The 26379-nt window shown below is 41.7% G+C and overlaps 1 protein-coding gene across 1 annotated transcript in view; it reads right to left on the reverse strand.

Annotated features, from left to right (window-relative positions):
* LOC311135984 (PDZ and LIM domain protein 4-like) overlaps positions 1–26379 on the reverse strand; it is a gene marked incomplete at its 5' end in the record, with an annotated part of 62456 nt that overhangs the window by 30150 nt on the left and 5927 nt on the right. Inside the window, 2 exons of the mRNA XM_084170029.1 lie at positions 2732–2819; positions 16313–16464. Coding sequence (XP_084026155.1) covers positions 2732–2819; positions 16313–16464 — 240 coding nt within the window. The remainder of the gene's footprint in view (positions 1–2731; positions 2820–16312; positions 16465–26379) is intronic.

Raw genomic sequence — 26379 nt, forward strand, 5'->3', positions numbered from 1 at the left:
TTTTCCAAGCTGTTTAAAGGCACAGTCAACTTAGTGTATGTAAACTTCTGACCCACTGGAATTGTGATAGTGAATTATAAGTGAAATAATCTGTCTGTAAACAATTGTTGGAAAAATTACTTGTGTCATGCACAAAGTAGATGTCCTAACCGACTTGCCAAAACTATAGTTTGTTAACATATTTGTGGAGTGGTTGAAAAACGAGTTTTAATGACTCCAACCTAAGTGTATGTAAACTTCCAACTTCAACTGTATATTAGAGTGAGCCATGTCGAGAATACAGTATATAAATACACAGTGTGAAACGGGAAGTGTCCAGTGGTTTAATGTCTCTACAACACGGGACAGCAGCGTTGGCTGTGTGTGTGTGTGTGTGTGTGTTTTCTGCGTGTGTTTGTGAGTATGAGGTGTGTGTGTGCTAGCTTGTGTGTGTGTTTTGTGTGAATGAGAGTGCATCACTGGTAGATGGCTAGTGATGGCTGTTCAACAGTCTGATGGCCTGGATATAGAAGCTGTTTTTCAGACTCTCTGTCTTAGCTCTGATGCACCTGTACTGTCTCCGTCGGCCAGAAGGTAGTCGAGTGAACAGTCCGTGGCTAGGGTGACTGAGGTCCTTAATGATCTTCTTGCCCTTCCTTTGACACAATTGCTGGAGGGCAGGCAGCGTGCCCCTGGTGCTGCGTTGGGCTGACCGCACCATTCTCTGGAGAGCCATGCGGTTGAGGGTGGTGCAGTTGCCATACCAGGTGGTGATGCAGCCCAACAGAATGCTCTCAATGGTGCATCTGTAGAAGTTTGTAAGGCTCTTTAGGGGTCATGATGAATTTCTTCAGCCGCCTGAGGTTGTAGAGGCACTGTTGTGCCTTCTTCACCACAGTCTTGGTGTGGTGAGACCATTTCAGGTCCTCATTTGGCCTAATTCAAGGGACCAACCAACTAACTATTAACAAGCCTCCACCTGAAGCAAATGCAGCTAAATGGTACTCACTTTGCCGTTTCTAGCTCTCAACTTTAACTCTATTAAAGGAGTGAGAGTCTTTCAGTAGAGAGTGGATACAAGGTTTCCAAACCTCCCTCTGTAACTTATTCAGGAGATAGAGTGAGCAGCATTCTCCGATTATACACACACAGAGGTACTGCTAGCATGCGTGCCTCCATTTATATACAGAGTTTGAGTTGATTGTTCCCCTTCGCTCAGACTTCAGCTCGTGTCGAGATTGTGAAATACAACGTTCCCAATCCCCAGGACCACTCTCAGGGAATCTGCCTGGCTCCTTGGATTGCCTGAAGGCTGGAATGAGGTGGTCTTTCACCTCCTTTATCACCAGGAAGATGTATATGTTATGACTTCCATGCTTACAAGAGCAGTATATCAACCATGTACCCCAAGACCATTAGGAATATTTAGAGTAAGGATCAGTGGCTTTGACTTAATGGATGTCACACATGTTAAATTAATAAAATGTGGCTTTCTGAAGACAAAAAAAGACTATGTAAACTCAGGCTCAGCTACATGGAAAAAACATCCCTTCCCCATTCACCTCAGGGATAGAATTCACTTGTTCTGTATTGAACCTTCCATTCGTATATAGCTCTTTCATTCAAATGTCCACCAGCCTGCCTACTGAAGTGAAACTCAATACATCTGTCTGCTGTGTATAGTCTCAACCTACAATTTATGAAATGACTGATACATTTCATTTCAGGCCTTTGTGTTGCCATTCAGCCCAGTTTACAGGGATCGCTCCACTGAAGGGACTGGGACATGGGAAAGCGCCCCAACATGACAACCAACGGCCACAATAAAAGATGAATGGTGACTTCTCAGATGTCCCAGCCACAATACGCTTTTTGTCTGCTTGTTTTGGTTACACTTTGCCTCACCCTCTGTTCAGTATCGGAAAACTCTGCAAAGTTCAACGGCAAGGCCTCGGCTTGCATGAATACGGATCTGGATAATTTGTTTCGGGAACCATTGAGGCAGCAGTATATCAGAAGATAATCTACACTGAACTAAAATATAAAAACGCAACATGTAAAGTGTATAAAAGATCCCAGAAATGTTCCATATGCACAAAAAGCTTATTTCTCAAAACTGTTTACATCCCTGTTAGTGAGCATTTTTCCTTTGCCATGATAATCCATCCACCTGATAGGTGTGGCATATCAAGAAGCTGATTAAACAGCATGATCATTACACAGGTGCACCTTGTGCTGGGGACAATAAAAGGCCACTCTAAAATGTGCAGTTTTGTCACACAACACATTGCCACAGATGTCTCAAGTTTTGAGGGAGTATGCAATTGTCCCTACCTTTTTTATAAGGTATCTGTGACCAACAGATTAATATCTGTATTCCCAGTGATGTGAAATCCATAGATTAGGGCCTAATGAATTCATTTCAATTGAGTGATTTCCTTATATGAACTGTAACTCAGTAAAATCTTTTAAATTGTTGCATGTTGCGTTTATATTTGTAATTTCCCAAAACTGCCCATTGCACTCGTGAGAACCCTTTGCACTCGTGAGAATTGGCCTATATGGATAGGGCTAAATTGAAATGTTTCTTACAGAAGAAATATGAAAAGCATATGCATAACCATGGTAGCAATTGAAAGTGAAAAGTTTTGAGATAATGGGTGAGGACACAACCAAAGCTGAGGACACAATAGTTATATTTATGCTCAGTGTATATAATCGTATCTATGGCTCATACAAGTGCAGCTCATACCTGTGGTGACTCAGACTCCAACGTGGCCATGTATGGACTTGTCTTGCCATCTTCAATAACAGTTGGAGACCAGACTTTGTCTCCTGACCTGAAAGACAATACCCAGGAAAGAGAGGATAAGGTTAGATAAACAAGGACTCTGTATCTATAAAATGCTCAGGGGCTTTTAAAGCTGTCATATCTGCTTCTATCAATTTGTGTTCACAGGTTATTTGTTCACAGCAGTCACTAACAATATGCTATTAAATTATGTTATTACTGGATATGATTATGTTAGAGTGGAATGAAAAGGGACTAAACTCAAGACACATACACCATAATACAGTTAAGTAAGCAAAAAAAGATTCTGACTTGAACTTTCGTATTAAATATCACTAACCACTGCTAAATATTACCGGTGTATGCTCCGGGGTCAAAATATTTCACTGTGGTCCAAAATAAGCTTGATTTCTTCATTTTACACAGTATCAAGCATCAGGTTTCTTCTCAGCATGTGTTTTTCTTTGGCAGGCGTAACACTGGCAGCTGAATATGACCACATACCAATACACTTTAGTGATAAAGTCATCTCCACTGCACATCAACAGGAAAACAATGGCATGAACTCACAACCCTTGGCAAAAATTTCTCATGATTCCTTTTTTATTCACTTCAGTACCACTCAATATAACAGTCTGTGATTACATACTGTAGGACAACCAGGCCAAGACCATCAAAAATATGATCTGTGCACACCAATCTTTGCCTTGCATTCATAGACAGTGATGGCTGTATGTCGGTCTTTGGTCAAGCATGAAACTTGACTATAGATACTTGAGAGCTTGGGACTATAAGGTTATATCTGCAAAACGATGACTCTAAGATGAGATAATTGGCATTAAAGTTCCAAAACCCTCATTGGTTTGAATGGTGTCAGCTATTTTTATCTTGTATTCTTTTTAACTGTAAGTCGCTCTGGATAAGAGCGTCTGCTAAATGACTCAAATGTAAATGTACAAAGTATTCATACCCCTTGACTTATTACACATTTTGTTGTGTTACAGCCTGAATTCAAAATGGATTTAAAAATAATTATCTCACCCATCTACACACAATACCCCATAATGACAAAGTAAAAAATGTTTTTGAAATGTTTTGCAAATTTATTGAAAATCAAGTACATAAATATCTCATTTACATAAGTATTCACACCCCTGAGTCATCTTTGGCAGCGATTACAGTAGTGAGTGTTTCTGGTTAAGTCTCTAAGAGCTTTCCAAACCTGGATTTTCCAATATTTGCAATATGTATATATTTTTTAAAAGTCTTCTAGCTCTGTCAAATTGGTTGTTGATCATAGATAAACAGCCATTTTCAAGTCTTGCCATAGATTCTCAAGCTGATTTACACTACCGGTCAAACGTTTTAGAACACTTCAAGGGTTTTTCTTTATTTTTACTATTTTCTACATTGTAGAATAATAGTGAAGACATCAAAACTATGAAATAACACATGGAATCATGTAGTAACCAAAAAAGTGTTAAACAAATCAAAATATATTTTCTATTTGAGATTCTTCAAATAGCCACCCTTGCCTTGATGAAAGTTTTGCACACTCATGGCATTCTCTCAACCAGCTTCATGAGGTAGTCACCTGGAATGCATTTCAATTAACAGGTGTGCCTTCTTAAAAGTTAATTTGTGTGGGGGGGGGGGGGGGGGGGGTATACAGAAGATAGCCCTATTTGGTAAAAGACCAAGTCCATATTATGTTAAGAACAGCTCAAATAAGCAAAGAGAAATGACAGTCCATCATTACTTTAATAAGACATGGTCAGTCAATACGGAACATTTCAAGAACTTTGAACGTTTCTTCAAGTGCAGTCACAAAAACCATCAAGCGCTATGATGAAACTGGCTCTCACAAGGACCGCCGCAGGAATGGAAGACCCAGAGTTACCTCTGCTGCAGAGGATAAGTTCATTAGAGTTACCAGCCTCAGAAATTGCAGCCCAAATAAATGCTTCACAGAGTAACAGACACATCTCAACATCAACTGTTCAGAGGAGACTGTGTGAATCAGGCCTTTATGGTCGAATTGCTGCAAATAAACCACTACAAAAAGGACACCAATAAGAAGAAGAGACTTGCTTGGGCCAAGAAACACGAGCAATGTACATTAGACCGGTAGAAATGTGTCCTTTGGTCTGGAGTCCAAATTTGAGATTTTTGGTTCCAACCGCTGTGTCTATGTTGGACGCGGTGTGGGTGAACGGATGATCTCTGCATGTGTATTTCCCACCGTAAAGCATGGAGGAGGAGGTGTTATGGTGTGGGGGTGCTTTGCTGGTGACACACCTAACCAGCATGGCTACCACAGCATTCTGTAGTATATACGCCATCCCATCTGGTTTGGGCTTAGTGGGACTATCATTTGTTTTTCAACAGGACATTTACATTTACATTTACATTTTAGTCATTTAGCAGACGCTCTTATCCAGAGCGACTTACAGTTAGTGAATACATATTTTATTTTAATTTTTTTTATACTGGCCCCCCGTGGGAATCAAACCCACAACCCTGGCGTTGCAAACGCCATGCTCTATCAACTGAGCTACATCCCTGCCGGCCATTCCCTCCCCTACCCTGGACGACGCTGGGCCAATTGTGCGCCGCCCATGAGTCTCCCGGTCGCGGCCGGCTGCGACAGAGCCTGGATTCGAACCAGGATCTCTAGTGGAACAGTTAGCACTGCGATGCAGTGCCTTAGACCACTGCGCCACTCAGGAGCAATGACCCAACACACCTACAGGCTGTGTAAGGACTATTTTACCAAGAAGGAGAGTGATGGAGTGCTGCATCAGATGACCTGGCCTCCACAATCCCCCGACCTCCACCAAATTGAGATGTTTTGGGATGAGTCGGACCGCATAGTGAAGGAAAAGCAGCCAACAAGTGCTCCGCGTATGTGGGAACTCCTTCAAGACTGTTGGAAAAGCATTCCAGGTGAAGCTGGTTGAGAGAATGCTAAGAGTGTGCAAAGCTGTCATCAAGGCAAGGGGTAGCTATTTGATGAATCTCAAATATAAAATATATTTTGATTTGTTTAACACTTTTTTGGTTACTAAATGATTCCATATGTGTTATTTAATAGTTTTGATGTCTTCACTATTATTCTACAATGTCGAAAATAGTAGAAATAAAGAAAAACCCTTGAATGAGTAGGTGTTCTAAAACTTTTGACCGGTAGTGTAAGTCAAAACTGTAAATCGGCCACTCAGGAACATTTAATGTTGTCTTGGTAAGCAACTCCATTGTATATTTGGCCTTGTGTTTTAGGTTATTGTCCTGCTGAAAGGTGAATTTGTATCCCAGTGTCTGTTGGAAAGCAGACTGAACCAGATTTTCCTCTAGGATTTTGCCTGTGCTTAGCTCAATTCCATTTCTTTTTTTTCCTGACAAACTCCCCAATCCTTAATGATTACAAGTATACCCATAACATGATGCAGCCACCACTGTCCTTTAAAATAAATAATAATAATGGAGAGTGGTACTCAGTAATGTGTTGTATTGGATTTGACCCAAACATAACGCTCAGGACATGAAGTGAATTTCTTTGCCACATTATTTTGCAGTTTTACTTTAGTGCCTTATTGCAAACAGGATGCATGTTTTGGAATATTTCTTTCTGTACAGGCTTCCTTCTTTTCACTCTGTCATTTAGGCTAGTATTGTGGAGTGACTGCAATGTTGTTGAACTATCCTCAATTTTAACCTATCACAGCCCTTAAACTCTGTAACTGTTTTAACCTCATGGTGAAATCCCTGAGTGGTTTCCTTCCTCTCCGGCAACTGAGTTAGGAAGGACGCCTGTATCTTTGTACTGACTGGGTGTATTGATACACCATCCAAAGTGTAATTAATAACTTCACCATGCTCAAAGGGATATTCAATGTCTGCTTTTTATTTTTACTAATAGGTGCCCTTCTTTGCGAGGCATTGGAAAACCTCCCTGGTCTTTGTGGTTGATTCTGTGCTTGAAATTCACTTCTCAACTGAGGGACCTTACAGATAATTGTATGAATGGGGTACAGAGATCAGGTAGTCATTCAAAAATCATGTTAAACACACATTTTTACTCCTGAACTTATTTAGGCTTGCCATAACAAAGGGGTTGAATACTTATTGACTCAAGACATTTCAGCTTTTCATTTTTAATAAATTGTTGAACATCTCTAAAACACATTTCCACTTTGACCTTATGGGGTGTTGTGTGTAAGCCAGTGACAAAAAAAATCGCAATTTAATCAATTTTAAATTCAAGATGTAACACAACAAAATGTGGAATAAGGCAAGGTGTGTGAATACTTTCTGAAGGCACTGAAGGTAGATAACATTGAACAGAACAAGGCTATGACAATAACTCCATTTTGACAAAGATGCAGATAGAACCTTATAGTCCCAACCTCCTGTACTGTGTCTAAGACGAATAGAGGCACAGATATTTGTAGCGTAATCCCCCAGTATTTCTTGTTATTAGATTAGTTCACCATGCTGAGACAGCCATCCGAGTGAACAGAAACAATAGGATGGCAAGGGTCAAAACAGTATTTTCTGCTCTATGTCAGGTGACTTTGTACAATAAACCCCATTGTCTTTCATTTATCGCAAAGTATTTTGCCTACCATGGCTGGGCCCATCCATCTACTGTAAATACATAATATATTGCTGTTCTTATAGTGTATTGTACTTTTGTCCTGTGTTAATACAATAGGGTAGTCTTAATTTATGCCCTGCGCTACACATCTCAGACATGGAGAGAAAATTGCTTCAGCAAGATTTAGAACTTCCCATAAAAACATAGGGTAACAAAAACGTGCAATACAATTGAAATGGCATTATATAGCTTGTATAATGGCACACTGTTGGGAAGGGGGAAATAAATGACTATCGCCTCCACATAGAAAAAACGACTTCTGAGGGAGGAGTGAGTAATGCTGTTTGGAATCACTGAATCGTGTCGGGGGTCCCGTTGCTAGACCATTTGCTGTTACAGTTTATGGGCAACCGCCCAGCTTCCAAAAGGGCATGCCATGACATCACACCGGCCCCAGCGAGGCAGCAGAGTGCAGTGTGTGTGTAGAGGAACAAAGACTTGTTTCCCTCCACTCATTCTTCAGCTGGACAGTCGGTCAGTCAGTCAGTAGTCTCACCTACATATGTGAACGCAGGCAGGCCTCTGGAGCAGGAGGCAACAATGAGGCCTCTGAGTTCTCCACTAGTGGAAACTTCACAAGTGAAGGATGAGGTCACTCTAGATTCAGCTGGCATGGCTGTGGCGGGTGAGGCAATGCCTCAGAAATTAACACAGAGGTGTTCGTATCAAGGCTGCTTTATGGCTGCTGTGTTTGATGGATGAGCTGCAGACAGCGTGGGACGATCTATGCCTAGGACATCCATCGAACCCTCCCTCTCTTCCAAGGATACAACACTTTATATCCCAGGATGTTTGGTTCCTTGGATACATATGAATGCTCTATTGAGCAAGTCAATTGGTGGCAAATTACATTTGCTTTAATACAAGGAACCATAGAACATGTCAAAAAGTGACGAGGAGGACATACACTATATATACAAAAGTATGTGGACACCCCTTCAAATAAGTGGACTTGGCTATTTCAGCCACACCCGTTGCTGACAGGTGTATAAAATCGAGCACACAGCCATGCAATCTCCATAGACAAACATTGGCAGTAGAATGACCTTACTGAAGAGCTCAGTGACTTTCAACGTGGCACCATCATAGCATGCCACCTTTCCAACAAATCAGTTCATCAAATTTCTGCCCTGCTAGAGCTGCCCCGGTCAACTGTAAGTGCTGTTATTGTGAAGTGGAAATGTTTAGGAGCAACAACGGCTCAGCCGCGAAGTGGTAGGCCACACAAGCTCACAGAACGGGACCGCCGAGTGCTGAAGCGCGTAGCGCGTAAAAATCAGTACAGAGTTCCAAACTACCTCTGGAAGCAATGTCAGCACAATAACTGTTTGTCGGGAGCTTCATGAAATGGGTTTCCATGGCTGAGCAGCCGCACACAAGCCTAAGATCACCATGCACAATTCCAAGAGTATGCTAGAGTGGTGTAAAGCTCCCCACCATTGGACTCTGGAGCAGTGGAAACACGTTCTCTGGAGTGATGAATGACGATTAGGTGTCCACATACAGTACTTTTGGTCATGTAGTGTAGATGTATGAATGAATGGAAACTGTGAGAGGCAGAGAGGCTGATGGAGTAGGCAGCAGACATTGTTATACGCACCAATAGGACAGGCACAATGGAGCATATCGTTTTTCGTGATCCAGTTTAGCGTGTCCTCCAATATTGAGTCAGTGTGTGAGGGATTAGTGGAGACGGTCTGCGAGTGATCAGAGCTGTGCAGACCAACGGCCTTTTACTCTCTCCTCACTGGCCTCGAGTGCCAAGAGACTATTCAATGAGCGCGCTTTTATTTCACGTCAAATTGAATATCCTTCTCCTACTCCCCTTGCTCATAAATGAGAGTGCGTGTGTGTATATCACTGTCGAATAAAGACGATATAAGTCTCTCAAATGAAATGGCTCAGTGTCAGGTTATCATTATGCGTTTCGACAAACCTTCCCTTCGGTCAGATTTTCCGCTGTCTGACTCTCTGCTGGTTTTTAATTTCCTGATTTGGTTTTGAGGCGGTGGATGTAGATGGTTTATTTGGGCTGTGCAGGGATTTCATGCTGCATTGACTAAAGAGGAGAAACTACCCGGAACAAGATACTGACCAACAGCATTACCTCCTGCCTTTTCAAATTCAGATTGAGGCCTTCCTGTTGTTATCAAATGCATCCCAACTCCTCTTGATCACTAACTGAAACCAGTCTTTTAATAATACACTGTTAGAAATCAAAATCATCAAGCTGCTACTTCGTTATTGGTGTAATATGAGACGAGATCAAATGTAGTCTCTGATCTTGGAGACAAAGTGGTTTTTAAAACCACACGTATGGCGTCTTCTCACCAGACCTGGGAGTCACTTAGTAGATTATTGGTCTGGGAGATGACAAGATCAATGACTGCAGCAGAGCTGTAGTCTCCCTTCCCGACTCCACCGGATCCCTTCATGTGCCGTTTACGACCACAACAGAAGTGCCCTGGGAGGACAGAGGAGGGATTTTCCCTATATTTGGCAGTTTTTTTCTCTTTCCTAGCAGGAGTACTGCACTTACAATCCCTGTCCCATTCATAATTCCTCAGCTCTGACTCACTGTCCAGGCAGTCAGACCAGGACAACAGAGGTACAACCTCCTCCACCAGGCTCTTTCTTTCTCTTTCTTTGTTTCGCTCTCTGTCTCAGTCGCTCTCTTTGTTTCTCTCTCCCTCGGTCTCTCGGTCTCCCGCTCTCCCTCACCCCCTCCCCTGTCTCTCTCCCTCCTCAGGTCTCATTACTTTTCTATGTTGAACCTGCCAGCCCAGCAGGGTTCTTTCCATAGGCTCTGACCACTGGTGGAAACAAATAACCATTGTCTGTCTCGCGGCTCTTTGTATCCACCACTGCTTTCTTCAAGGGAAAGAGGAGAGAGCAGAGAGGAAGAGGGGGAGGGGAGGAGTGTGGGCGTGAGGGGGGAATACTCAGGGGTTGGGAGGTGAGATTCGCCACAGCTGGTCCATGTCTTCATGAAGACTCAATAGGCTGAAGATATACAGGCCAGCTAAGGGAAACATGACATGTTTCAATAAGACCCTGGCCTGCCGGGTTTCTGACCGCCCGGCACTGACACCACAGTGAACTTGGAGCAGGGCCTGTTTAGTAACGGCCAGTGTCCCTGCGAGACGCACCTTTTGATCAGGCTGCCAGAAATGGCGAACTAGCAGAGCCATTTTACCTCACAGCACAGTCCCGAGGGAACCTATCAGGGGCTGGAAATGGAGCAGCGAGGTTGGATGGGTTGAAGTGGTGACTCAGTGTCAAGCTCTACTAAAGCTGGCCTGTTGCTCTCTTCCTCCTTCTCTCTCCTTCCTTCCAACTGCTGTGTGACAAATGCATTAATAACACTATTTCTTGATTCAGAGGCAGTGTTATTTCCAAAAACAGATGCTTCTACAAGCCCAGGTTTTATGAACTCCATATATTTATTTGACTCTTGCTTTCATGAGGCTCTCTGGTCAGCTACCATGGGCTCATAGGCTCTTTAAAAACAGGTTATGAAGAAAGTATAAAAAATAAGGTCATGAAAGTAATGAATTCAGAGGCAAAATGTACATAAGTGCCTCAAGCTCCGCGGCAACCAATGTAATTTTGGTTCAAAAGCAGACGTGTAGGCTTACATACAGTATTTATCCAATGGCAGCACCAGAAAATTACAGGCCTCTCCAGCCTGACAGTTTGAGTCCTTTATAGCTGAGTCTTTTAATGGCTTGGTCTGTTGTTCTCAAAAATATTATTTTCTGGGTAAGTCAACTTGGCCCCCGCCTCTTCTGGTCATTCCAAACAAAAATAAAACTTTATTTTGGTTGCACTAGTTCAATACTTCACTGACTCTCCAGTAAACATTACCCAAGTCATTTTACATACAGCACAACATTCCTGTTGTCAAGAAATCAATCAAGTCAGCTTTATCCATATTGAGACACGTGAAATCTCCCCTCCCTTGTGCTTACTGTAAGTGTGAATGGAATTTCCCTTCCGTCTTCCAAATGACTGAGGTTCCATGCAGTTAAAACATGTTAAAAAAACATGACATAAAGTGAAGGACTTGAAGTGCCCTATATCCTCTGGGTCTAGGAAAGAAATCCATTGCTAAGCTACATGATGCATGCAATCTATGTAATTGAATTTCCAGCCATACACACACAGCAAAAATCTGGGCCGTAAAATAACATTCTTATGCCCATGTGGATTATCTTGCTCTCACTCCCTCGCTCCCTCGCTCCCTTGCTCCCTTGCTCCCTCGCTCCCTCGCTCCCTTGCTCCCTCCTTCCCTCCCTCATACCTCTCACTGAAACGAATTGCACATGTATGCTAGCAGCTCATTTCAGCTGGGGTTGGAGCAAAGGGTACATACTAATCTGTGCAACACACCCTCCCTGGATTCAGCAGCCCATCCCAACAGCAATTACCCAATGGTGTATTAAGAAGGTCACATACCAGTAGATACTGGGGCTGCTGCTGTGTTCACCATCATGTAACCTGAATTTCAAATGTTCTCACTAAGCCGTGGAGAATAGAGAAGATTAATGAATATGAAACAGCATTAACTTTTTTGCTCCTGCAGGAGTGGTTGGTTGGCATTTCATCTCTAACCTCCAGTTATGGTTTCCCTAATCATTTGCTCATGTTCATGACTGATTGAAAAGTGCATGAATTTCATGGAGGTAGAGGCTAAAAAAATAACTATACATTTTATGGTTAAAACATCAGTCAAGATCCGTTTAAAAGCATGAAAGTACATTTATGTAAACTCGACATAGCTTACCTTGTGTTGTGGCTTTCTATAGCAGTGGGCCTTCCGGTTCCCACTGGAGATTGCACTAAACTCAACCTCGTGTATCCTTAAATAAATGTACTACTCCTATGTGGATATACTGTACCACTTAATGCTCATTCTTCTCAGAGAGGCCGGAGCGTTTCGGGGAAAGCACATTCTAGATTCTATACAGAAACTAAACGTTTCTTCTGACAGGATAAAACGCTGAGCTCAAACAACTCCATGACTCCTGCTCATCTGATGGATCAGGTTACCCATGGATGTGGAATTTATGCTGATTCTCCTTTCCACTCCATGTGCAATGTCTGCTCCAGGCTGACGATTAGTACCATTCTTGGTCTACTGTTCACTTCACTACCCTAGAAGGAAAGAGGACATTTTCATCCTGGATCTGTTGTCATTCCAAACCTATCCCAAACCACAGTAGGCTACTGTTCTCATCTGGGAATTTCAAACCGTCTATTGGAAAGCTGGGAAAAAGAATAATCTTCCACTCTGCTTCATCCCCATTTCTGAGTTCTCCCTTCTAAATGGCAACTGGCTGTTTAGACTGATGATTTCCTTTGAATTTGAGAATTTGCTGTGTTGAATTACATCACGATGCCCCTGTCGTCCCCAATACCAAAGACTCATCCCAATGTTCCTGAACTAAGAATGACGCATTGTTGTAAGCAGTGGAAAAAGCTGTTTCACCCATCATGAGCTGCTGAATATACAATATCAATCTAACGGTTCATTTAGGAGGCCATGCTGTGCCACAATGTGTACGCCTCACTGAATGTGATGCAAGAGTGCTCTGTGGGGGTAGAGAATTGATCACTTTGACTGGCTTCCATGTGTGACTGAAAATAGCAATATACACCATCTACACAAAAGTATGTGGACACCCCTTCAAATTAGTGGATTCGGTGCTTCCAACTTTGTGGCAAAAGTTTGGGGAAGGCCCTTTCCTGTTTCAGCATGCACAAAGAGAGGTCCATACCGAAATGGCTTGTTGAGATCGATGTGAAAGAACTTGACTGGCCTGCACAGAGCCCTGACCTCAACCCCATCGAACACCTTTGGGATGAATTGGAACGCAGACTGCGAGCCAGGCCTAATCGCCCAATATCAGTGCCCGAACTCACTAATGCTCTTGTGGCTGAATGGAAGCAAGTCCCCGCAGCAATGTTCCAACATCTAGTGAAAAGCCTTCCAGAAGAGTGGAGGCTGTTATAGCAGCAAAGGGGAGACCAACTCCATATTAATGCCCATGATTTTGGAATGAGATGTTCGACGAGCAGGTGTCCACATACTTTTGGTCATGTAGTGTATATTAACACAACATGCAACAATTTCAAAGATTTTACTGAGTTACAGTTCATATAAGGAAATGAGTAAATTGAAATAAATTCATTAGGCCCTAATCTATGGATTTCACATGACTGGGAATACAGATATGCATCTGTTGGTCACAGATACCTTTAAAAAAAAAGGTTGGGGCGTGGATCAGAAAACCAGTCAGTATCTGGTGTGACCACCACTTTCCTCATGCATCGTGACGCATCCCAAACATGCTCAATGGGTGACATGTCTGGTGAGTATGCAGGCCGTGGAAGAACTGGGACATTTTCAGCTTCCAGGAATTTTGTACAGATCCTTGTGATATGGGGCTGTGCATTATCATGCTGAAATGTGAGGTGATGGTGGCGGATGAATGGCATGACAATGGGCCTCAGGATCTTGTCACGGTATCTCTGTGCATTCAAATTGCCATCGATAAAATGTAACTGTGTTCGTTGTCCATAGCTTATGCCTGCCCATACCATAACCCCACCGCCACCATGGGGCACTCTGTTCACAATGTTGACATCAGCAAACCACTTGCCCACATGACTCTGCCCGGTACAGTTGAAACCAGGATTCATCCATGAAGAGCACAATTCTCCAGTGCACCAGTGGCCATTCAAGCTGAGCATTTACCCACTGAAGTCGGTTACAATGCCAAACTGCAGTCAGGTCAAGACCCTGCTTAGGATGAAAAGCACGCAGTCCAAATTTTAGATTTTTTATTCCAACCGCCGTGTCTTTGTGAGACGCAGTGTGGGTGAACGGATGATCTCTGCATGTGTATTTTCCACTTTAAAGCATGGAGGAGGAGGTGTTATGGTGTGGGGGTGCTTTGCTGGTGACACTGTCTGTGATCTATTTAGAATTCAAGACACACCTAACCAGCATGGTTACCATAGTATTCTACAGCGATATGCCATCCCATCTGGTTTGGGCTTAGTGGGACTATCATTTGTTTTTCAACAGGACAATGACCCAACACACCTCCAGGCTGTGTAAGGGCTATTTGACCAAGAAGGAGAGTGATGGAGTGCTGCATCAGATGACCTGGCCTCCACAATCCCCCGACCTCCACCAAATTGAGATGGTTTGGGATGAGTCGGACCGCAGAGTGAAGGAAAAGCAGGCAACAGGTGCTCAGCATATGTGGGAACGCCTTCAAGACTGTTGGAAAAGCATTCCTGGTGAAGCTGGTTGAGAGAATGCCAAAGAGTGTGCAAAGCTGTCATCAAGGCAAAGGGTGGCTATTTGAAGAATCTCAAATATGAAATATATTTTGATTTGTTTAACACTAATTTTGTTTACTACAGTCGTGGTCAAGAATGACACAAATACTAATTTTCACAAAGTCTGCTGCCTCAGTTTTGATGATGGCAATTTCCATATACTCCAGAATGTCATGAAGAGTGATCAGATGAATTGCAATTAATTGCAAAGTCCCTCTTTGCCATGAAAATGAACTTAATCCCAAAAAAACATTTCCACTGCATTTCAGCCCTACCACAAAAGGACCAGCTGCCATCATGTCAGTGATTCTCTCGTTAACACAGGTGAGAGTGTTGACGAGGACAGGGCTGGAGATCACTCTGTCATGCAGATTGAGTTAGAATAACAGACTGGAAGCTGTGGAAGTATTTGAGGTGTGTCCTTAAAAACATGATCCAAAGTGCTAATTTCAGGCAGCGCTGATAGGGATATTTAAGACCAACCAAAGGATGGTTTTAGCAGTAACGCAGTTGGTTATGGCATGAATTTTGACAGCGGAAACGCAGCCTATCCAGCCGTGACGCACACTGCCCATATGCGCATGGAGTAGCCTAATGTGCTTTTGGTGCCTATATACTTCGTATTTAGAAACATAAAAAACTAATGGTTTTCTCCCATTTCGTTGTATTTGATTAAAATGAAGGCTCTCAATGAAAGCTTTTTTTTGTTTGCCCAATGCAATCGTGAAGTTGTCAAGACTGTCGATAAGGGGTTTGGCTCCTGAGACCGCTTGGAAATCAATCTTAATCACCAAAGCTTTATTAAGATATCAAGTTTGAGAGGAGTAAAACAGTGAGCTGACATTCCTTTTTTATCTATGCATTTCTCCATGGGGAGAAATTATGATGCCTGTAAGTGTGACATAGCCTATTTAAAACAAGTTATTATTTAGTTTTGTTTAGAATTTGATTAGAATTATATTTTTAGGCCTTATTAATAATTAATTTAACTTTGCTTATTGACAATGTCTGGCATGTCCATGCTCAGCCATAATGCAATTTACAGTGGGCCTAGCCTCTATATCAGTGTGAATGCTATTGAAACCATGCAATTACTTAGAACAATGTGGACTGCAAATTGGTTCAATTTAACCTATTTAGCAAAGATGGGATAGGTGTACATTTTGTTATTTCATTTCTGTAAGCCATTTAACAAACTATAACGGACTAACATTGGAATTGGAGTTGTTTCCAAGGCAACACATAAAAGACCGTAAATACACAACCTGAAGCAACCACACATTTCGCCATGGAGCACGTTCTGATTGGCCAGTGAGGGGCCAAGCCTCGACACACCCACAACTTGTTTATTCATCAAAACCCAGCCCTTTCGTGCCAACGCCAGCAAGTGCACTGATTATTGTGATGGTGAAAATAGCAAAAATATTTCGGACACACCCCTGATCCTATAGTGCTCCCGCGTGCGCTTAGATTTACCATTGCGTTAGGTTTGTTAAAATAGAGCCCACAGTCACAGTCCTATGTAGACGTACCTGCTGATGGCCAGTGTGAGCTCCCCCATGCAGGCCTTGATCCTGTTCTGGGCCTCCATGTGTGTCATGGTCTCTGTGCTGTCTCCATTGATGGCCAGGATGGTGTCTCCAGGACAAAGGTCCCCCTGTGCTGCCTTACTGCCCGGTGTTACCTTACCACCAAACAAATGACACACAAAGAGAAAATATTAGGGTGGAAGTGCCACGCCCAGCCAAAATACAATAATACAGCCAGTCTATTCAGGCTGTAATGCTACCCACCCCAGAACTATAGGTTTACATTTTCTAATGCCAGTTGCAGTGAGTGACACAGCAAAATTAGAAAGCAGACACTTAAAGTGTTATTGGTAAGGCCTGGCAGTTTGAACTGTTTGGAATCACAAGTTTGACAACATTAAATTGAGTGTCAACGCAGTGATAGACCTATATGATTTTATGACAATTAAATTCAACAGTGGAAGATGAAACACAAAACGCGCCTCACTACTTTCATGAGTTACATAAAATACAATTTTGTGTGTGAAATCATACCACCCTAATCTACAGGAGGATGTCAACAGAAGTCCATGTCTGTTTTTCCAAATGGCACCCTATTTCCTGTATAGGGTACTACTACTGACCCATAGGGCTCTGGTCAAAAGTAGTGCATTATATAGAAAATAGAGTGTCATTTGAGACGCACTAAGCCCATGATGAGGAGTGCTGTCCATCAGAACACACACATGGCCCCTGACTAATACTAGGAGATACATTGCAGGTTCCTTTCCATCATCTCTCACTCCAGATATATAAAGTCTTTCTGGGCCCCAGAGGAGGAGAGAGAGCGAGAGACAGAGAGAGAGAGAGGGGTTTCTCCTCCTCTAGGCACGTTTTACCTTCACAGAAACAAATGTTTACACATGACTGCAATTTTCCATAATTATCCCCCTCCCTCCATCCCCCCGGCCCCCCATCTCTTTCCGTGCCTGCATCACCGGACATCTGGATTTGGCGGTTAAACGAAACCACCAAGCATCACAATGTTCCGTCCCCTCATACAGCCAGGCCAGACTTACTCTATGACCTGCACATATAAATGGAATCTTTTACCTCCCCTGCGACATGTAAACTTTATGTTGGACCGAACCCTAACCAATCTATACATCAGGCAGAAGGAAGATGTTTAATAACCGGTCGTACAACTAATGGAGCTCCAGTTTGTTAAATGTCAGACGCACTATTCTGTAATTAATGTCTTCAACTGTTGTGCTTTCACAGCCATTCATCTTTATGGAAGAGCAATCACAATGTGATCTCATAACAAATATGACCTATTACCCTGAATGCTGTCTGCAAGTTACATTTGGATGTATTATCATTGGAACCAATGGTTGAAACACAACTTTGTGTTAAAATAACATTTTGACTAAATAAATAAATGGCAGCCAACTGTTTCATGATTTGAGAACATGAACTGTGAAAATAATGTTAATGTCTCACATTATGCAAATTAAATTGCATTCGATCAATGATCTGAAGATTATCTACATCACTTCACATTATCTACAGAGAAAAAGTGCTTCCGCAACAGGCTGGCACACTGAGCAGTGCTTTGCTTGAAGAAAAGCACATAAATTCATGGTCCATGAAAACTAATAGCTGAGACGTGTTTCAGTGTGGAATGCCGAATTTACAGTCTTTGACTCCCCTCTCGGTCACAGGCAGTCCCAGATCCGGTAAACTGAGGGGTCACTGCCGTGGGAACTGACTAGGTCTGAGTAAACAAAGGTATATTGTGGATGATGTGGCTCTGCTGCTGTGTCACAGTGTAGGAGGTTGTGTTGTTATTGCAGAGAGAGACAAAGACCACCTCAGGGTCAGGCCATGAATGGCCATCCAGACGTGACTCACTCACGCTCCCTCACCAAATCTCAACAACAGGCCTTTAATTATCCCCAACACACACGCGCACAAACACGGATACTCCTAACACTGCCACATACACTATGGACTGAAACTATTAGTAGAACATGCAGTCCCTGTTGAATAGAAAAGTCCAGACCCCTTCTTAGGCATATTTAAGTGACTTTGATTGCATGATGATCCAGTGCGCTGCTGGAGCAATCTAAACAATCTGAGTCACTCTATGAGGTGGTCCCTTTACACAGTGACACAGTTAATCAGTAACACATTCTGTCGGTGGTTAGCATATGACATTATAATGTCACACAGAGAAGCCATGGGGCCTGCCAAAGACTGAGCTCCTCCCCCAACATACAGTATGCTTTTTCTAGGATACTGCAGGATCAACAGTTTTGGTGGGGTGTGAAAGGGGGCAGGGTCATAGTATTGTGTCATGTCATCATCATTGTGTGCCACAGTACAGCCAAAATTCATCTGAACAGTTAACTCTGTGGTCTCGATTGACCGCTAGGCAAGGTTACATACTTTGCTGAATACAAGCTCACATGGTGCAATAGAGGAATAATGCTGCCAACCAGACAAACAACCACTTATGTTTGCTTGCTTGTTGGATGATGGAAACTAAGGTTATTGCCTTGGCCTTGAGGACACTTGGAGAAAATCATTACTTGTTAGGTTACAAAATTCCCAATGCCGTTTGATTATTGCACTCTAACAAAGGAGTTGAAATGTGCCAGTGCCATAAACAATGGAGCAGCTGTTGAGTAAATACATTGGCTCTTTCTTTAATGAGAAGGCAAGGCCAGGGAGAGCCTGCTTGAACTTCAATACAGCCGAGGAGTAGTGCCGTCATCCATTATGCTGTTTGTATGACCATGGCGTTAGTCATTGAGTGTAATGTTCTGAATCTAATTTGTGTAGCTGAATGTCTGTTCCTTCCTTTGCAAGTGAAAGTCCACTCATTTGCAGTCCATTGACCAATATCCATCTCCTTTATTTGTGACGCTTCACTGAGTAGTACTGTAGTATGTGCCTGAATTGTATACATTAACTTGTCATTTGTATGAAGGTAATTGAAACCATTTTGAATGCATTAAGTGCTGATAGAAGTGGCAGCTATTTGTGACTAGTTCTAGAGGTGCTCATGTCACGTCTTTCAAACCTGGAGGAAATGGTGGAGGGAAAGTCTTGGCCAACAATATGTAAGTAAATCTAATTTGGCTGTAAGTCACATGGCTCTTCTTATGTATGTGGCACAGTGACAGACAGAAAGCTTTGGGGCACAGGGACAATGTGTTCAGCACTATGGTATTAGGGAAACACAGATCATAAAACAGCAAGGGAACGAGAAAGGCCTGTAAATCAAACTTAGGAGGAACTAGGAGGAGAAAGGAGGAATCTACTGTACAGTGAGGTCCGGAATTATTGACACCCTTGATAAAGATGAGCAAAAATGACTGTATAAAATATATAATTCAAATACTGAACTACTGAACAAAAATATAAACGCAACATGTAAAGTGTTGGTCCCATGTTTCATGAGCTGAAATAAAAGATCCCATACATTTTCCATACACACAAAAAGCGTATTTCTTTCAAATTATGTGCACAAATTTGTTTACATCCCTGTTAGTGAGCATTTCTCCTTTGCCAAGATAATCCATCCACCTGACAGGTGTGGCATATCAAGAAGCTGATTAAACAGCATGATCATTACACAGGTGCAACTTGTGCTGGGGACACAACACAATGCTACAGATGTCTCAAGTTTTAAGGGAGCATGCAATTGGCACCAGAGCTGTTGCCAGAGAATTGAATATTCATATACCATAAGCCGCCTCCAATGTCGTTTTAGAGAATTTGGCCGTACGTCCAACCGGCCTCACAACCACAGACCACGCGTAATCATGTCAGCCCAGGATCTCCGCATCCGGCTTCTTCACCTGCGGGATCATCTGAGACCAGCCACCCGGACAGCTGATTAAACTGAGGAGTAGTTCTGTCTAATTTTGTGTAGAAAAACTCATTCTGATTGTCTCAGTCTGGCTCCCCAGTGGGTGGGCCTATGCCCTCCCAGGCCCACCCATGGCTGTGCCCCTGCCCAGTCATGTGAAATCCATAGATTAGGGCCTAATGAATTTATTTCAATTGACTGATTTCCTTATATGGACTGTAACTAAGAAATTGTTGCATGTTGCGTTTATATTTTTGTTCAGTATATATTGTATGTTCAAATAATGGGAAAATTGCTCAGAGAAAGATTTTTTTCTCTAGATTTTGTTTAACAAGTAATAAAGAACATTCTCAAAACAGTACGGGTCAAAATTATTGACACCCCTGTTTTCAATACCTTTAAATACCTAATTTGCGAGGATAACGGCACTGAGCCTTTTTCTAAAATGTTTAATGATTTGGAGAACACAACACATTGGGAGGGATCTTAGACCATTCCTCCATACAGAATCCAGCCAGATCCTTCATATCCTTCGTCTGCACTTATGGACTGCCCTCTTCAATTCAAACCACAGGTTTTCAATGGGGAGATTGAGATGGCCATTGCAAAATGTTTTGTGGCCAATTAACCATTTCTTTGTGGATTTTGACGTGTGATTGGGGTTATTGTTTTGCTGGAAGATCCAAGTTTCAGCCTCCTGGCAGAGGTAACCAGGTTTTTGGCTAAAATGTCCTGGTACTGGGTAAAGTTAATTATGCCATTGACATTAACAAGGGCCCCAGGACCAGTGGTAGCAAAATAGCCCTATAACATAAAATATCCACCACCATATTTTACAGTAGTTATGGGGTTATTTTCTGCTCATGCGTTCTCATTTCGATGCCAAACTCACAACTGGTGTGCGTGCGTGGTCAAAGAGCTAGATTGTCATGTCATATGACTGAAGCACCAGTTCCAATCCAAGTGCCAATGCCATTTAGCAAATACCAGGCATTTACATTTGTTGGACGACATGAAAATAGAGCTCTTTGGCCATGCACACAAGTACCATGTCTTGTTTTGAGGTGTTTTGACTGATGTCATGTCTATGCTAATATGCCTCAAATTAGCTAGCTAGCTAACCAACAACTGTAACTATGTATCTGAGAGACAAGTGCTCATTGTGCAAATGTATTTATGTTTTCAATAAACATTTGGAGACTAAATATAGTTTACATGTTGTCAAGTCTGTTTTGCCTCATAGTTGCGCCCACGTCGGTTTTGTTGCTAAACAACCAACCTGTGAGTACATTTCACATAAAAGGGTTGACCTTAAAATGAGAGACAGGATTTTTTAAACCTTAAAATTAATCACTAATCACATGAAAATAATCTTCAGAAATTACTTTGTCAACACAACAAAATAACTAGGGATATACAATGATGGTGAGAACTTGGAGAAATGTTGGGGTTAAGTGGGTTAAAATCTTCCTAGATGTCGCCTGAGGATGCTTAGAGGGACATGTCAAAAGGCAGAATTTTGGCACTTTAGCAAGTCTTTATTTATATATATTTTTTCACGGATTTATAGAATTTCCCATGTGGTCTATTTTAAAGGGCAATTCATTTAATACAGGGATGGGCAACTCCAGTCCTCAGGGCCGGAGTGGTGTCACACTTTTTCCCATCCCTAGCAAAACACAGCTAATTAAACTAATTACATTCTAAACTGAAGATGATAAGTTGATTATTGGAGTCAGGTGTGTTAGCTGGGGATGGGGCAAGTGTGACACCAATCAGGCCCGAGGACTGGAGCTGCCCATCCCTGATTTAATATAACATATTTGTGCACAACTTCTACCAAAAGGCACTCATTTCATGGAATGACCCAGATACATTCCTATCTCTGATAAAAGATAACTTCAGAAGAAAGGAAAATATAACAGATTCGAAATGTCGGTGAAGTAAATCTCTGCTTGCATTTGAAAGTAGGAAACTCAGACATTGGGAGTCAAATACGGAAGACTCCAACCGTAACTGCTCAGATCATTTCTCTCTGATAAAGTAAACATCAGTGACCTCATTCAGAGAAAATACATAAGAAAATTGATTGAAATGTCAAATATATGTCAAAGGTTTGATAAACCTTATGCACAGGATCTGACCTTGGCATAAGTGTATAGACCTACTACTGTATAGCCTTCCTAGCTAATGTTGGTTCCCGGAACATTGTGGGAAAGTTATTTGTCAAATGTCCAAAGGAGAACCTTTAGGGAACGTTACGGGAACGTTATGTGGAAATCATCCATTTTCAGGACCACACAACAGGACATACAGTTTGGACTGGAGCATTCAAAGGAAACTTGTGAATAGTCCTTAACAACAAACACATTTTAGTATTTATTTACATGACATGGGGCTGTGAACTACTGTCCAAGAGGAATTCTGTTTATGAATTGGTACCATTAGCTGGTCACTTGTGTCATCTCTTGCATGAGAGTTGAATTGACATTGATTTAACAAGGTTTTATCCCCTAACTGCTATTTTCTGCACATCCCTTCAAAATGCTTTGGCAATTACATCAGTGACCTGGCTGGCTCCCTTGGCTGGCAATTTAGATGCAAGAGTCCTACGGACTTCTCATTCATCAACTCAAGCCTAATTAGCACCTTAGCTACAAACCAGTTGTTGCTATCAGGATGGTGTACTGGGACCCAGAACTTTCACTGTTCAGTAGTGCAGGTGTTCTAGATAATTAACTCAGAGATATGCGCAGGGGAATCTGCCCTCTGTGTAAAATAGAGCATCGCTGAGGACCTGGATTGAAAAACGCTAAAGTGTCTCACCGGTTAGATACAGTGGGGTCCGAAATTATTTACACCCTTAATAAAGATGAGCAATAATCACTGTATAAAATAAATTATTCAAATACTGAGCTATATGCCCCCAAAAATGTAAATATATTATTTTATACTAATACAGTTGCTCAGAGAAAAATATTAAGTAACACTTTTTTAATCAAAAAAGGTAGGGGTCAAAATTATTGAAACCCCTAAAGATTCTAATAAATAAAGTAGTCACAAGTTTAGTATTTGGTCCCATATTCCTAGCACGCAATGACTACATCAAGCTTGTGACTTGTGACTCTACGAACTTGTTGGGTGCATTTCTAGTTAGTTTTGGTTGTGTTTCAGATTATTTTGTGCCCAATAGAAATGAATGGTAAATAATGTATTGTGTCATTTTGGAGACACTTATTGTAAATAAGAATAGAATATGTTTCCAAACACTTCTACATTAATGTGGATGCTACCATGATTATGGACAATCAAGAATAAATCGTGAATAATGATGAGTGAGAAAGTTACAGACGGTCAAAGATCATACCCCCAAGACCTGCTAACCTCTCCTGTTATTGTAATGCTGAGAGGTTAGCAGGTCTTGGGGGGGTACGATCTTTGACCCTCTGTAACTACTGTGGTATATAACTAGCCCCATGGGTGATCCAAGCTGGATTCCTTACCCACTATCATGGGTTGTTTTTTAAATTGGAGTTGACTACATAAGACACTTTCATTTTGTGTTATGGAGTGGATCTGATGTTCTTTTAAGCACTGTAGATAAGACAATTAGGTGTTTACATTTGTCATATTTCACACATGTACAAGTGCGAATTGGAAATGTGTTTTTTGCATATCCTACTCTTTAAATTTCGCTCCTTGACAAGAGTCACTAGAGACTCAGTCACAAGAGGATAGAACACATTTCAAACTTTGCTTGTTAGGGTGAGGTTGCACAAACAATGGAATAGAGAGAGGGGTCAGAGATCAGCCATAATTGATGACGACCCTGGAGCAATTAGGGTTAAGTGCCTTACTCAAGGGCACGTCGACAGATTTTTCACCTAGGGGATTTTAACCAGCAAACCTTTCGGTTACAGGCCCAACGCTCCTAATCGCTAGGCTACCTGCCACCCTGTGAATGTCAGTGGGTATGTCCCAAATCGCACCCTGTTCCCATAGTGCACTAATTTTGACCAGATCCCTATGGGCCCTGATCAAAAGTAGTGCACCACATAGGGAATAGGGTGTCATTTGGGACGCAACCAGTGACATCTGCATCTGCCATTATTGAGTTATGTCTTTTTATAGTGCCAGCGATGCAGTTTGGGTATGGGCCTAAGAATGATTTCTGAGAAAGCCTTGTCTAATAATGTCTTGGTACAATAAAACCACAAGCATGATATCATATGAGCAGTACTTGCACTGCACAAAGTCATGGTACTGTAAACCCTTGGCATAAAGTAAGCCAAGCAAGGATGTCAGTGGCCTGGAACATGAAAGAGGCTACTTCAGGTGACCTTGAGTCAGTCTCCCCTTGTGAATCTAAAAATTACACCCCTGGTTGCAGTGGTAGTTAAAGAGTGGAGGCTTACAGCTGAGACAACACCTGGAATCCCTCAGTGGCACCACAATCTCTGATGAAAAACAAATGTCAACGCCCGGCCCACTCCAGGACGCCACCACTGTTTACCCTGACTGAGATTAACTATTGGCTACTGCCAAGTCCCCTGCTGGCCCCCTGACTCTTTCAGAACCTTAGAAATCGACCCTTTACACATATTTTGAGGTAAGGTTGTTGATGAGCTTTTAGTCAGTTTTGAAAATGTATATATATATTATTTATTCTATTATAAATTATTATATTTATATTATAAGTTTATATTATACATGATTATAGCCTATTATATTGACAGTAAGCTACTGTCTTGTTAGTAGCCTCATTATAATGTGGGTGTTGTTGTTGCAAAAAGTACAACAGATATGCCAATATAGAGAGTCTGTCCTGCGTCATGTAGCAAAATTGTAGCAAGTTTGTTTGGGGTTTCTTGACAGAGCAGAATTATGCGGTAGCGGTCGCATTTCACAATGAAAGTATGGCAGCACGCTACGCTTCATTCATTCAACACTAGGCTACTTTCCCATGCGAGAGGATCTCACCACTTCAAATTGTATAATACATGGAAAGTGAACACAACACCTAATAGATACAGACTTTGTGGGTGTTTGGGCAAAGAAACAGCAGCCCTAACGGCACAAAGTGGTGAGTCACACTTCAATAAGCTTTGAAGCATGAGCTGGTGGATAGTTGCAACACAATCTCACATTCAATTTGTGCAAATATGTACAAAAAGTATTTCGGCAGATTTAGTGCATTTTTGTGTGGCTTAATTCATGTGAAATTACACACATTTTTGTGAGACTTAACTTGTAGGACAATACACACATTTTTGTGCGACTTCAGTCACAGGAAAAAAAAAATTTGGGGTGGCAAACTTCTGAACAATCTTTCGAAAGCATGATGTGGAATGGTGTTCTACACTGCCTTTTTTTTGTCTCCCACATTTATTTATATATTAAAAGAAACTTGTTAACAACCCAATATTGTTAATCAACCAGGTTGTCACCTAAATAATTATAGTATAATAGTAGCCTAACGTTTTTTTTCTATGAATGCCAATACTGTTTTCTATGCTTGTTTTCACTTTATACTTTGGGATACTGGTGCACTTGTAGTCAGAAAGGCCCTTATTTTGTGTAGGCAACAGTAGGCCTACACAATTTTCTTCATAACGCATTTCATTTTTCGTGGAGCCTACATTACAACATTTTCTTCATAATGCATTTAATACAAGGCTCCACTTTTTTTGTGTACATTACACCATTTCTTTCATAATGCATTTTATACAAGGCTATGTCAAATTTTATGAGGGTTGCCAGATTGGAGAAAAAAATACAGATATACAGTACCGTTCAAAAGTTTGGGGTCACTTAGAAAAGTTTTCTAAAGAAAAGCAATTTTTTGTCCATTAAAATAACATCAAATTGATCAGAAAAACAGTGTAGACATTGTTAATGTTGTAAATGGCTATTGTAGTTGTAAATGGCTGATTTTTAATGGAATATCTACATAGGCGTACAGAGGCCCATTATCAGCAACCATCAGTCCCGTGTTCCAATGGCACGTTGTGTTTGCTAATCCAAGTTTATCATTTTAAAAGGCTAATTGATCATTAGAAAAGCCTTTTGCAATTATGTTAGCACAGCTGAAAACTGTTGTGCTGATTAAAGGAGCAATAAAACTGGCCTTCTTGAGACGAGTTGAGTATCTGGAGCATCAGCAATTGTGGGTTCGATTACAGGCTCAAAATGGCCAGAAACAAAGAACTTT

The sequence above is a fragment of the Coregonus lavaretus genome, assembly GCF_964263955.1.
Source record: "Coregonus lavaretus genome assembly, chromosome: 10".
Taxonomy (NCBI): domain Eukaryota; kingdom Metazoa; phylum Chordata; class Actinopteri; order Salmoniformes; family Salmonidae; genus Coregonus; species Coregonus lavaretus.